Source organism: Notamacropus eugenii, chromosome 6 (assembly GCF_028372415.1).
Source record: "Notamacropus eugenii isolate mMacEug1 chromosome 6, mMacEug1.pri_v2, whole genome shotgun sequence".
Classification (NCBI taxonomy): Eukaryota; Metazoa; Chordata; class Mammalia; order Diprotodontia; family Macropodidae; genus Notamacropus; species Notamacropus eugenii.
In genome coordinates, this window is record NC_092877.1 from 336,084,676 (window position 1) to 336,099,443 (window position 14,768).

Sequence of the window (14,768 nt, forward strand, 5' to 3'; positions counted from 1 at the left end):
CCTTATATCAGAGGGTGTTGGACTCCTCACCCCAGTTAAGTAAAAAGGTGGGGGGAGGGGAAGTGCCATGATACCTTCCCTCGTCAGGGAAGTGTGTGTTGAAGCCCTACCCTAAGGGTGCCAAGTTGGTTTTACCTGGGGTGGGGTAGTGAGGGATTGGGTGCCAGTCCCCTTCTTCCAGTCTGCCTCCCTGTTGCACGCACTTACCCCACTCCACCTGTTGAAGAGAATCCCTCATTTCTCCACATCACTTCGAGGTGGGCGATGGGGAAAAAGAAGCCCGCTAACCATGTCTTTTGTGGTTCCAGCGAGGCGGTCATCCTTCATTTCTTCTTTTCGGGCTTTCTGGAAGCAGTTAGGGAATGTATGATGGAGCAGAAATGAGCCGTCAGGATGATATTTTAATGGCTTATATGTCACGTTGGTGCATGTGGCTTTGAACTGGAGCCGCTCTCGTTTCCTGCAGAGAGCGCCGCAAATCCCACTTGATAACTTCTACAACCCACAACTTTTTTCCCCCCACATTCACTCTTACTCTGTGTATTTTGACTCGCTTACTAAAAATATCCTCTTGTTAACCTTGCCATTAGGTTTCTGCAGTCACTGGCCAGGATGAGATTTTCTCTTCTTTTTTAAAAAGATTTTTTTCTCCATCCTCCCTGTGCCACCCCCCACCATCTCCTCCTCCCCCCCCCCCCCATTTAAAGGCAAGGACATTTGGATTCGATTTTTGTTCTGGCTATTTCCTGAAAGGACCCAACTCAGATGGGCAATTCTCTCTGAAGTGTATTTACATCTGGGGTGGAATGTCATCAAACTTGCACTTAAAACAACAACAAAAAACCCCTACGTGATTCTTCTATATGCATGTTTGTATACACACATATGTATATGCATGTATAAGCATACGTGTATTCATCTAAATACATATATACACATACATAAATATATGTGTATGTGCGTATACATGTAATTGTATGTGTGTATGTATGTATTATGTATACACACACATACACACACATACACACACACACACACAACAAAAATCTACAGAGCCACTACGCCTTCTCTCCTCTCATCACCATGTCCTATTTCGGTCAGTGGGTGTGTGTTTCTGTCTGAAAGTGACAATGGATTGCAGAGCTGTAGACTTGTTGCTATAGACTTTACATTTGATTTCTGGAGCTGCTATTTCAGTCTCACTGCATGGGCCAACTTACCATCCGGTAATCTCAGACGATATTAAGCCGTCCTGTCTACAAAAACCTTGGGTTGAACCGTGGTTCCATTGGGAAAGCTTGAGAAGAACTTCTTAAATAACATCTCGCCAAGACAAATCTCTAGCATCGCATTTGGAAATTAAAAAAAAAAAAATAACCAAAGGAAGTACGAATCGGACATTGGCAGAGGCTTACCCTTGACTTCGAAGTCCTTAAAAGCGGGCGTGCAAATCACACATTTTCATTTTCTCCTTTGTACCTGCAAGGGAGGCTTTTCTAGCAGACTCCCTTTGAAAGGATGAGTTAAAGTTTCTTTGTTTCGAAATGCGAGTTTAGGGCTCAGATTCCGCTGCAAAAAAGCCAAATGAAGTACAACACAAAGCCTAAATGGAAGGATTCCGACTCCTGGCTATTTGTGTTTTCATTACTAGAAAATAATTAGACCTAATGAATATGCAGACGACTTTGTAAATAAACTATGTTATATTTAAGAAAAATATAGAAAAATATGCGGAAGAATGCGGTCTTATTTTTATGCTTAGTATTTTTCATGTACGAATGTTTCTGAGTTTAATTGACTGAGTCACAAAGATTTTTCTGCTTTTAAGTACCATACTTATACCTTTCAACAATCATTTTAATATATAGTCAATGGCTCTTTGTAGCAAGAACAAAAAGAAACTATCCGCAGTTTTTCAATAGACTTTGAGCTGGGGAAAGACAGGTTAATCGAGGGCTGTATCTAGAAAACAACCAAGTGTTGTATGTTTGCACTGAATCCAAATGTCTGCATTTTCCTAACTAAATCAAAGGGAGTGTTATTTCTTTTTCTGCTCACTCATCTGAAGGTAAGTAAATTTTCTCTGGCGATCAAAAGCCTGCTCAGCAACAAAGACACCGCCTGCTTTTTCCACCGTCCTGGTGTGGCGAGTTGAGGAATTTCAATAACTGTGACAAGGGTGACTGATTTGTGAACTAGAAAAGGTTTGAATGTCAGAAAATTTACATTGGTCCTATCTATCGAGGATTTTAAATAAAAAAAAGTATTCGGAGATCATTGGAAAGCTTTATGCAGCCGAAAGGAACAATGAAGCTTTGGAAAATTTACAGTTTTACCTGAATGAATGAGACCCAGCTTCAAAAGGGGGTAGGGGTGGGAGTGGCGACCGAGGGAGATAGAGAAAAAAGAAAAAAAAGAGAGAAAACAAAACAAGAATAGAAAAGAGAAAAGAAAAATAACCACAACTTTTTAAAACACCATAAAAAACTAGAAAGTTAAGATCTCTCACCCACCTGCGTTCTGATGGGCGCAGGATGTGTGATTTATTTCAGAAAACTGATGGAATGAGCCAGTCAGTTAGTTACCCCCGAGAAATCACATCTCTTGTAAAGAGAAAGTGAAATGAACATGTGCTCTTGAGAACTTAAATTATAAACAAGGGGGACAGGGCAAAGGGAAAGAAAAAAAAGCTTCGAAAGGAGCAAATACCAAAAGACTCTTTAGTTAGTCTTACAGAAAAAGAGAAAAGAAAGTTGCCGAATCTGGGCATTCTGGAAGTGCCTTGGCAATGTTTACCATCATGCTCCCCATCATCACATCATCATCATCATTACCCTGATCATGAAATAATCATCAAGGAGCAGGTTTCGAGAAAAGAAAAAAAAGAGTGTGTGTGTGATAGAGAGAAGAGGGAAAGAAAGAAAGGGTTCTGTGGAAAGATTTCTTTTCTTTTCTTTTCTTTTTTTTTCTGTGAGAAGAGAGGGGAAAAAATTTGGCTAAAAAAAAAAAAGTTGCTACTCCTGGAAGCCCTGTTTGTCAAAAGGGGATGTCAAGCTCTTTACAATACCTGGGATTGATGAGCCGGGCGGGCCAATCAGAGGAGAGCTGGAGCTTTGCGCGCCCTTAGTTGGAGAGGCTGCAGGGGAAGGGGGGAGCACAGCGGGGCCAATCCGCGCCCACGTTGCTCCGCACGTGACTCCTCCCCCTTCTCTCATTCATCAAGGGGGGGACGGTGTCGTCTTTTCAATTCATTTATCTGCAGGAATGATTGCCGCTATCAGTCTCGCGCTCACCGCCCGGCTGAGGAGGTGAAAGTTTCTCCCAGGAAGATAAACCGCAAAAGACAATATTGTGCATGATTTGCGCCTTTTTTTTTTTCCAAAAAAGCAAAAAAAAAAAGAGAGAGAGAGAGAAGAGAGAGAGAGAGAGAGAGAGAGAGAGAGAGAGAGAGAGATGAGAGAGAGAGAGAGAAGAGGAGAGAGTGAGAAAGAGAGAGAGGAAAGAGAGAGAGAGCAGGGGAGAGAGGGGGAGAGAGAGAAAGGGAAAAGGGAGAGAAGAGTGGTGGGAAGCTCAGGAGAGAGAAATATCTCTTCCACTTACATTCCTATATGCAAAAAATAAGGGAGCAAGTTTTTTGGGGGGGCTGCTGAGCTCCACGCTTTTTTGCAGGCAGCCTTGACTCGGGCCTCCCGCTCCGGAGACTAACCCGAAAGAAAGTCTAACTCGGCGGCTGCGGCGGGCTGCGGCGGCTGCGGCGGCGGCGGAGGCGGAGGCGGGAGGAGGCGGCAGCAGCTTGGGCTGAGGCTTTCGGGGGCTTCTTTTGGGGGGTGGGGGTGGGGCAGGGGTGCCGATTTTTTTTTCTGATTCGTTTTTATTTGTATTTATTATTTTTATATATTTTTAAATTTTTACGTGTTTCTTCACTGTGGGCCGCGGCAAGTTGACATCCGAGTCCTGCTCTGCTCTTTTTTTTGGAGGGTGGGGGGGGTCGGAGGGTGGGGAAGGAGATTATTGGTTTTTTCTCAAACCCGGGCTGGTGATTGCTGGTTGACTTTCCGAGGTGTTGCCCCCCCCCTCCTTCTCCTCCTCTTACCCTCCTCCTCTTTTTTTTTTTTTTCCTTACGAGGTGAGGGTGGGGGGGCGGGGGAGGCTGGGTGCTGGCCGAGGGCGAAGATGCCTTCTGGACGCCCGGACCCCAGTATCCCGCCATCGGGGTGAACTACCTTCGGAACATCTCGCCACCACTCCGCAGGCGGATGTGACGGACAGAGAGGTAGGGCTTGGGGCATCAACCCCTTCGCCGACGGGCATGGGAGCATTTAAAATTAACCCCAGCACCCACGAGCTGGCCTCGGCCGGGCCAGACCCGCCTTCACCTCGCAGGCTCCTGGCTACGCGGCCGCGGCCCCCGCCCTGGGCCACCATCCAACCACCCCGACCCACGTCAGCTCCTACTCGAGTGCCGCTTTCCAACTCGACCCGGGACTTTCTGTTTCGCAACCGGGGCTTTGGCGAGGCGGCGGCCAGCGCGCAGCCACAGCCTCTTCGCGTCGGCCGCGGCGGGCGGTTTTTGCAGGGCCCCACGGGCACACCGACGCCGCGGGCCACCTTCTCTTCCCCGGGCTGCACGAGCAAGGCGGCTGGCCATGCGTTCGCCCAATGTGGTGAACGGGCAGATGCGCTTGGGCTTCTCCGGGGGACATGTACGGGCGGCCCGATCAGTACGGCCAGGTTACCAGCCCCGCGCGTCGGAGCACTACGCTTCCACCCAGCTCCACGGCTACCGGGCACATGAACATGAACATGGCTGCCCACCATGGGGCGGGGGCCTTTTTTTTCGCTTACATGCGGCAGCCCATCAAACAGGAACTCATCTGTAAGTGGATTGAACCCGAGCAGTTGTCCAACCCCAAAAAGTCCTGCAACAAAACTTTCAGCACCATGCACGAGTTGGTAACTCATGTCACGGTGGAGCACGTTGGCGGCCCGGAGCAGTCCAATCACATCTGGCTTCTGGGAAGAGTGTCCGAGAGAGGGGAAAACCTTTCAAAGCCAAATACAAACTTGTAAACCACATCCGAGTGCACACGGGGGAAAAGCCCTTCCCCTGTCCCTTCGTCCTTCCTGGCTGCGGGAAAGTGTTTGCCCGACGATCAGAGAATTTAAAGATTCACAAAAGAACTCACAACAGGTACAGTAAACACAAACCAGGTTCCGGCCAAGCTCCTGACACTCAGGCACCGAAGGCTGTTTGGGGGATATGTGTGCGTGTGCGTGTGCGTGTGTGTGCGTGTGTGTATGTGCTTGTATGTATGTGTGGGGTGGGAGGTGGAAAGGAGTTACTAAGAGATCAGGAAAGATATTTTTAAAGGGAGGGATCGGGGAAATAAAAAACACAGTTAAAAATGAGCAGTTAGTGTGTGTTCGATGCCCTTCCCCTCTTCCCATGGATGCATTCGAGAGGGCCGATAGGAAAAAAAAAAAGCTGCTTCAAAGAAAAATACAATTTAAAAATAGTTTCTGGGATCACCCCCCCCCCAAACCCGTTTCTCTCTTCAAAGTGGGGATTTACCAGAGGAAGCTAATGAAATTGGGGAGGGGAAAGGCTGGAAAGGATAAGGAAAAGGATAAAGAAATAAGCAGAGAGTCTTAGATTTTTGAGAAATATCTGTAGCCTTATACATATTTTACAAGACCGTTTCCTCTCGGATCCCTTCAGAAACTAGATTCTGGGTTCAGTTAAAACCTTGAATGAATGTCTATTTTATGCAATGATATGGAAGAGATGTAAGGGCCCTGATAGAACATGCCTGTCATTTCTAATAACCCGTGGGCCAGTGGGAAGAGAACAGTTAAACTCTTAAACGGCTGATCAGTTCTAGGACAGGTGCTACTGGGCCATCCTTTTTTCTTCAGCCTGTACTTAGAGTGGTGAGATTCAGGTTATTGGACTGTCCTTGACTCCAACCATGGCTGAGATCGACTCTGTCAACTTTGCACCCGAAGCCTCTAAGTGCAGGAATCACAGAAACGTTTCCTGATATTGCATTATAAAATATGTGTCCTGGGCGCGTGGAGGGGTGGGAGGTGGGGAGGGGAAAGAGAGTAAGGGGAGGGGAGTAAAACATCACGAGAACCAGCCATAAAAGCGGAAAATTAGATAATAAGGGCCATACAGAACCCTAGAACACCTTCTGTATCTCCCAGAACCTAATGAGCAGCCAAAGACTCCAGATTAAAACGGGGAGCTTTAAAAATAATAAATAAATAAGTAAAGATAACAATTAAAGAAACCCTGAAAAGGAAATACTTTTTTATAAGAGGGCCACAGAGGGACTGAGATTAAATGATGGAAGAAAACGGAAGCAAAAGCAAAGCAAAAAAAAGAATGGTAGTGATAATACAGACACGAATCTGAGAGAAACGTTTTTTTAAGTTGCAAAGTTACCATACTTGATATTTTCTCTTTATTTTAAAAATTATTTGATAAATCAGATGCAGTCTTTCTAATCGATCCTTTCCCCCTCCCCCTTATACTAGGTGAAAAACCATTTAAGTGTGAATTCGAAGGCTGTGACAGGAGATTTGCAAATAGCAGCGACCGCAAAAAGCACATGCATGTGCATACTTCTGATAAACCTTATCTCTGCAAAATGTGTGATAAGTCCTACACCCATCCGAGCTCACTCAGAAAACACATGAAGGTAATAACTGCACTCTGGTACTCCTGGGATCGCGTGGGCTCTCCCCACTCTGGGTTCTCTTTTGTCACTGTGGACGAGTCCCAGATCTTCGATTTAGCTAGAGAGGACGGGAACACCAAAGAATTGTTCCTTTTAGAGGTCTGGGGCATTGTGGATGGAGAAGTAAAAGACAGAATGAGCCGAGTGTGTTGTAGTTTTGGTTTGTTTTGTCTTAAATTATGGGAAAAAAAAACGATTTTTGAAGGGTGGGGCAGGGTGTTACCCGGTGAAATATATAGATCTTTCTTAATGGTGGAGCTGTCTAGATTTTATACATATTTAAGTTGGAAACCTTTCACTAAGATAGTTGCACTCCCAAGGCTCATTCCGAGTTGACTGTTTTCCTGGATTGTTCATTCAAAGGCCAAGCTCTGCGGCTAAGGGAGGAAGCCGCGGGATTTTCTTTTCAATCCAAACCCCTCAGGTCCTCTTTCTTTTGTTTGTCCCCGGACCATATTTACCTTCCTATCCAGTCAGCCTATGGGCCAGATCGTAGCGAATGACCTGGGCTGAGCTAGAAGCCAGCTTCGAGGATCTCGGTTCTGCATGAGCCTAGATGATACCCTTTCCTAATTATTGCTGCCTAGGAGCTCCGGGGAACCAACTCACAGGAAGGGAAAGGAGGGAGAGCATGAAGGGGAGGAGGAAGCAGTGCTCCCTCTCAGCCTCCTAGTTAATAAGACTATTATCATTATTTTTATATTTTTATAAACAATATTTTATTTTCGTAGGTCCACGAATCCTCTTCCCAGGGATCACAACCTTCTCCAGCTGCCAGTTCAGGTTACGAATCTTCTACCCCACCCACCATCGTGTCTCCTTCCACTGAAAATCAGACCACGAGCTCCCTTTCTCCATCCTCTTCAGCAGTCCACCACACGTCTGGCCACAGCACGCTCTCGTCAAATTTTAACGAATGGTACGTTTAAAAACAAAACAGAAAAAAATACAAAAACAAAACCCTATTTAAAAGACTTCACAAAAATTAACGAACACTGCGAATCAATACAGAACCCCACACACAAGCCCCTATAATCTTAATTTTTTTCTTAAAGCTGCCAGTAGACCCAGGAGCGCATACAATGAAGAATCATTTTTTTTTTTTTTTTACATTTAATTGTGTTTCTGGGCAATGGCTTGGTAGATAAGGGGTAGTAGAAAGCAGGGGAGGAGGTTGCCTGACCAAATGTCAACTCTGTAGGGCTGATGATTCCAGGTCTGAATTTGATGGGGCTTTTAGGACATCGGCCTTTTTTTCTTCTGTAAATACAGAATTATTAGCATAAAATGTACTGTTTGATTTTGTAAATAGTTATATCACAGTTGAAGAGGGAGGGGGGATCTGTGGAATTGTGGTCTTTGCATTTATGTGGGGGAGGGGGGGAGGAGGGAGGGGTGGCCAGGGTGTGGAGGGGGAGGGGGGTGGGGAGGCAGAAATTCAACTATTTGTACTGAATGGCAAGAATGTTCTAGTAAATGTGTACCACAATGTGAATTCCTTTGTATGATTACAGTCTAAACGTCAATCTAACAGAATATTATTGATATTAATGTGCTTTTTTTTGTATAAAGTGCAAACATTTCGTCCAAAGTCCAGTCTAAGTAGTGCAGTAAAATGTTGTTACAGTCCTGTCAAGAATTCGTATAGTACAAGCCTGGATCTCTCTGCGTGTCAAACTGTTACATTTGTTTATGTAAAGTGATATTAAAAAAAGATATAAACTATACCTGTCCATTGCTTTTGGCAAATACAACAACATAATGTATATACTTCCTAATTTCCATATTTATCCGCATGTAAAGGGCCGGTTATACATGTTACAGATATTCAATATTTATGGATAGAAGAACTCGTATGTAAAATTTAGTTTACAGAACTGTTTGGTAACATTTCGTACCTTATTAAAGATTCTTAAATCTCATTAACCGTGGTAGGACTTTCTTGTTCTCCCAACCAACCTGCTGCAACTTGAGCTCTCTTTAGTATCGGCCGCGAAAACTGTATCAGCTTTTTTTTTTTTTTTTAACTGCTCTCCCTTCAGTCACTAGGAAGGCAGCGACGGTGCTCTCTATATAAATGTCATCCAGGAAAGAGTCCCTGCTGGCACGAGGATAGTGTGTAATTAGTATTTATATCAAAATTTATGAAACAAATTTTCGGCCGCAGTATAATTTAAATGACCTTTGCAGACATAGAATAACAACCATAAAAATAGCAGAAATAGATTGCATATGCTACATAAATATTAATGTGGGTGAATTGTGGAAGCTGAGAAGCTTTTCCATACCATACCCCACTGCAAATGAACTCACAGGCTAACGTAACACTGCCCCCAAATTAAATTAATTCGGGTAAAACATATCAGGAGATTTACAATATCATATTTTAAGTTACTGTTTTTAAATGAAAACGTTTATGGCCATAACTAATTTACATGATGTAGATTCATGGTTTTCCATGGGCCCTTCTTTGTGCAGAAGTGAATGTCCATAAAGACATTTTCCTTCGATCCCTTAAAACGTGATGTTAATTTAAATTAATTACTTCCTATGATATGTTATTATTACTATAATTTTGCCAGTGTTATTAGCTTCCTCCAAAAAGTAAATCTAAAGGAGAAGAATTATTTTATGTAATTTGATTATCTTTCTATCTCTTTTATTTATTTCTCATTTACTTAAGAAATTCGTTCCATTGGTTGGCGTTGATACAGTAAATTTGTAAATGAGGAGACAATATAAAAAAATCTAAATTACTTGTGCTTAATGACTGTGGCAGAACGCCTTTTCTCTAAATCAGATTGTCTCTCTCGCAGTTAAGTTTGATAGATTTGCTATACTGCTTCCACTAACTTAGCTACGCTTGTTGGAACTGTTGGGGCTTTGTTCCTTGTTGTAGCTTGCATGATCGCCCCATTAAGCAGACAACGTATCAACAGACAACACAAATCATGAGCTTGGCTAAAGCTGCGAGTGCGTGTGATATGGTGTGTCATAGAGTGACGTGCAGAAACTGACCTTCCAGTAGACCAAGATGACACTTTAACAGCTTCTTTAAAGAAATATTATGTGTATGGAAGTCACTAGGCAGGCATATTAACTGTGAGAAAGCAGGCAAAACTCCCCCAAAAGTGGTGAAGTGGTGCCCAGTTCTTTTCAGACCAAAGCAACTCTTTGCAAAATGTTGGTTCATTATTAAACATAACACTTCCATGCACGCTATCGCGCGCGCGCGCACACACACACAGTCCTGTAATTTGCTGCCCATTCATATTTTATATTCATATTTTTCACTTGGAAATGACCAAAAAAAGTCTTATTTGAATGGAGAGAGATTCTAGCTCTGGGTATGCTCTGTGGCTCTGCAGAAACTATGGCATCAATGAAGTTTACTTTTACTTTATCAAAAATGTTATTCTGATTATAGGCTTAATATCTCCTTTAAATGAAAAGAGCGCCACCTTGCAGAGTTTGGAGAGATTTAAAGAAGTTCCAACGGTGGGGGACCCAATAACAAAATTTTGCAAGTTGAAGAAATTCATGTCACCGAAAGCCTCCCCCAAACGACTGTGGGGGGGTTTGAAATTGATTACCATTCTAATACCTGAAGGGACTCCAGACGGTTTGCCTAACAATTAATAATTGTATAAATAAGAATAAAAGTAGGTGAGGGATGTAGGAAAGATAACACCTCAATCAACATTCTTCCCCACCCCCGACCCCTCAAGGGTAAGAACTGTCTTGGGATGTTTAATGCTAAAGATAGATAATATTGCAACTTGGCTAATGCTTGGTTTTAAAGGATATCTCCCCCTCCCCCGGAGTATATCCTTAAGGATTATTCTGTTGAGATTTCTGAAGGAAGGTCTTTTCTCCTTTATGGAAAATCATTAGTTTATTCTTTGTTGTGTTTTTACTGTCTGTTTTTTTTTTGTTTCAATGGAGAAAGCGGGGAGAAAAAGTTCAGCACTACTGTTACCATATATAGATCAATTTAAGAAGTTGGAATTTTTTTATTGGAGGAAGAGGAAAGGTAAATATTGACATTATATCTACTTCCTAATTTCAATATTAGTTCTTGTTCTGGAGAAATAAATAGCTTTTTCAGGTATCTGAGGTGGGGGGGGGGAGATAGGAATCTACATTTTCTTGTTGAATGTCTTATATAATCCAACCCAAGAAAAGAAACTTTTACAGCAGATAAAACATAACACAAAAACCTCATTGCATTGTCGCTGTCAATACTAATGATCTAGGTCGCCCTAAAATGGTGTTTCAGACTTAAATGCTGTCTATTATTTTGCTCGTACCTTTAATGTCTGTTTCTTGAGGTGTATTTTTCATACTTTTCTTCATGGGCTATTAGGTTTTGAAATACATGAATGTTAGCAGCAAAATATGATTCTCGACTCTATTTCACAGAAGCTGGAGAGTCTGTAAATGGTTTGTGTCGTGTGTAGTTGTGGTTTGTGATTCAGGCAGAAAGCTCTATGTACTGCTACATGTTTGCTGCTGTCCTCTCTTATGTACCAGTCCATTAGAACCTCTAACGGGTTATTTAAAAAGTTATATAGTGTCCGTGGAAATTGTGGAGTAGATACAAGGCTGGCTGGGGAAACGAACTGCAGAGAGTCCTCTCTCTTATGTGTAGGCTCATATAGGAGCTACGTTAGTGCACACACCTATGTCCATGTTGGGTGGTACTTAATGATTTTCAAAATTTTCTGTTCCCTTTGTTTTCTTCTCCAAAAGCCACCCCCAGCTGCTTTAAGCGTTTGCAGCTGATCATTTTCATTTTTTAAAGTCAAGCATTATAACCTTTAAGCAGCAAACCAGTTCCAAAAGAAAGATGTAACCGTTCAATCGGCCCTGTCTGCTTATCATTTTTTTTCTTTAGCTGACGATAAAAATAGCACCAACCTTCTATACTGATAGGCCTGGCATTTTTAAAAATTTGTTGGAAGTTTCCTATAACTTTTAAAGGGTTGGCCCGCTGAATCTACCTCTAGAAGCCCTCTTCTTTCTCGACTACCCTCTTCACTTTACCCACCCTATTACCTCTTCCCAACCTTCGAAAATAAAAGTCTTTCACAATCTGGTACATTTGTAGAGACAGATAAAAGTAATTTTCTTGGTGGCTAAAAGAAATGAATGGTGGCTAATATTCCCAGATTGTCTTCAGAATAGTCACTATTTCAGGTTAACTTGCTAGGCAATTGTATCACCAAGAACAATGCCATCAGCGGCAACCGGGCACCGAGGCCTGACTAGTTGCCAGTGACGATGAAGCCTGTTGGGAGTACCTGGCGTTCAACCTCTTCCTGTCCCCTTCAGCCTCCGCATAAGTGGGCTGACTTTTGAGTCACTGGCGATCCAACTAGGTGTTTGCTGAGTTTAAGTTTCCAAATTAAAAATATAATTCTTCCTCTCGAGGCATAAGGCGTAACCCTAATTTTCCCCGCCCCCTCTCCTGTTTGAACTCAAAGCGTAACTCAACACTGGCATTCCACGCACGAAGAGTATGCTTTTTACTTGTAAAGGTGGAGGCACTTTAAACTACTGTCTGAAAGAGAATGGTTTTAGACTAATATGAAGCCCTTGTTGCATTGGAAAAAAATTCCACCAGGCAAAACGACCCAAATTTTCTTAGCTGTATTATCCAGCGCCGAGAGTCAGTTCTCCAACAGCACAGTTTACACTTGACCCGGGCTCTTTTATCCTCATAATTAAAGCCATCATCTCTAGCATTTTTGCAAACGATCCGACTGAAGCTATCAAAGTTTTCATAGAGCAATTCAGCAAACTTATTTCAATGCTAATTATTAATCTTATGAAAGGAATAAGAAAAAAGTCCAAATGTATGTATGGATGAAAATCTTTATAATCGAGGCAAAAGTTTTTCCCTGAACTATGCTAGGCTTGTTTGGTTCAGTCTCACTTTCTAGATAACAAGAAACACTATCAGGCAAACAAGGGATTATTTTTACCATGCAAGCTGGATTCTGTCATCAATCTGTAATATTTACTTCGGCTTCAGAATGATAGTATACAATAGCAGGAAGTTTCCAGATGACGCTGGTACTGGAGACAGGGTTTTTCAAGAACAATAAATCGAATTAACTATCTTTTAGACATATTTCATGGAAATATGCTATCTGGTCATGGAGAAGCCAATGACTTATGTCTACTTGTATGTCTAGGTGCTCATACATGGTATCTTGCTGCAGACTATAGTTGTGTGGGCACATATTAAGTGCACGTATTTAGGAAAAATACACACATACTAGAAGAACTAAGGCATGTGTTATATTTTCGATCACAGACAGGACGCACTAATATCTGGCCATCTGTTGATATATGTGTATATATGTGTATACATATATATATACACATATATACACACACAGATATGTCATATGCATTTTAGGAGATTAGATATTTTCAAAATCCTCGAGTCCTGTAGTCACAAAGCGTCAAACCTTAGCAAACCAATTTTTGCATCTATCTTTCCTGTGAAAATTTCCATTAAAGTTAAAGGAGGGAGAGGAACCTCTGGAAAAAAATGAAAGCCCAACCCCAATTTTCTTCCTGCCTGACAATATGCTGTCTCGCCTCTTGCGAGGAGCAAAGAGGGGAGGAAGGTAAAGACAGGCGATGGGGACGAGTCGCTGTCCAAAATGATTCCTAGAAAACATGTAGAGATCATGTTTGGAAAGGAAAAAAAATCTCTCTTTTTGCTTGCTGCATCAGCCTGCCAGGGTTTTTGAAAGGGTTCCCAATGCCACACATGAAACAGGCTGCTCTCTTTTTAAGTACACACACTGCTTAGCTTTGACTGGGGAGACGGAGCGCATGCGCCTTCCCGGGCTCGGGCACTGGCTCCACGTGCTGTTGAATATTTATGATTCTTTCCCACCTCCTCACTGTCTGGAGAAGGTAACCACACAGAGGCTAAATCATGTGAAAGCTGCTGGCTTGGCTCCCAAAATAGTTTGGTGGGGAATATGCACGTGTTTGTTTTCAGACAGCGCTAGTTTTAAGTAAGAGCACAATAACCAGGCAGAGTGGGCTCGGAAACCTTGAAGCCCCGGAAACAGACAATGTGCAAAAGCAGAATCAAGCCGGGTGGGGGTTTTGGAGGGTGGGGGGAAGTGTGCAACAGAGGTTCTCCTTCCTAAGTGGCGTCTGACTGAAGCAGTTGGGCTGGAGAATAGCTCAAGTCTCCAGCTTAGAGTTCAGTTTCTAAAGCGGGGTGAGATGGGTGGTGGTGGAGGTAGGGGCATGTAGTTATCGTTCATGACTTCCTTCTCATCTCTCCTTTCTCTACAAAGAAAGACATTTTTTGTTATGGTAACATTAATAAGAAGCCTATTTTTGTTGTATATTGTTCCATTGGTTACACTCCGAATTCCAGCCAGCTCTTATAAGACTTTCTTCATACAGGGGACCTTAACTCAGGCTCTGTGAATTTAAAATTTATCGTTCTCTCTCTCTCTCTCTCTCTCTCTCTCTCTCTCTCTCTCTCTCTCCGAATTTAAATATATATTGGATAACTATTTTAATGATTGACTTCCTTTGTACTTTCTATGTATTTTATCCTATGCATTCACAAACATTATTGTGAGACGTATCCATATACTTTCCCACACTGGCCAAGGGTTACATGACACCTATAAACGGTTAAGAACCTCTGTCCTAGAAGGCCTTATGGAATTTACCAGCACTTGGAGACCTAACTCGTGCTTGTGGGAGGAATGATATAATTTTCAGCTAGCTTCCACTTTCTAGGTGCCCGTCCGTGTAACCGTTATATGCAGTCTATGTGTCTATCACGCTCTGCCTCTGTCTTTGTTTCTTTCTGCCCCTTTCTCTTTTCTGTTTTTCTTTCTTTTGGTCTCATTCTATCTCAATCTATCTCTGCCTCTGTCTTATTGGTTCCCTGCCCTGTTCCCCTCCCCACCCCCCGTTTTGTGGACTTGGACGGAATAGTAAAACATGTTTAATTTAACGGATGCTTTAGGATTT

The 14,768-nt window shown here is 42.7% G+C and overlaps 1 protein-coding gene across 1 annotated transcript; it reads left to right on the forward strand.

The window, feature by feature from the left end:
• Positions 1 to 3,264: 3,264 nt before the first annotated feature.
• On the forward strand, positions 3,265 to 7,672 carry ZIC1 (Zic family member 1). Its single transcript, XM_072621524.1, is given in 17 exon segments — positions 3,265 to 3,308; positions 3,714 to 3,772; positions 4,132 to 4,217; positions 4,219 to 4,254; positions 4,256 to 4,360; positions 4,363 to 4,470; positions 4,472 to 4,530; positions 4,532 to 4,565; positions 4,567 to 4,641; positions 4,644 to 4,694; positions 4,696 to 4,743; positions 4,746 to 4,784; positions 4,786 to 5,010; positions 5,012 to 5,035; positions 5,037 to 5,211; positions 6,541 to 6,704; positions 7,475 to 7,672. Coding segments are annotated over 17 exon segments (1,530 nt in total).
• Positions 7,673 to 14,768: the final 7,096 nt, after the last annotated feature.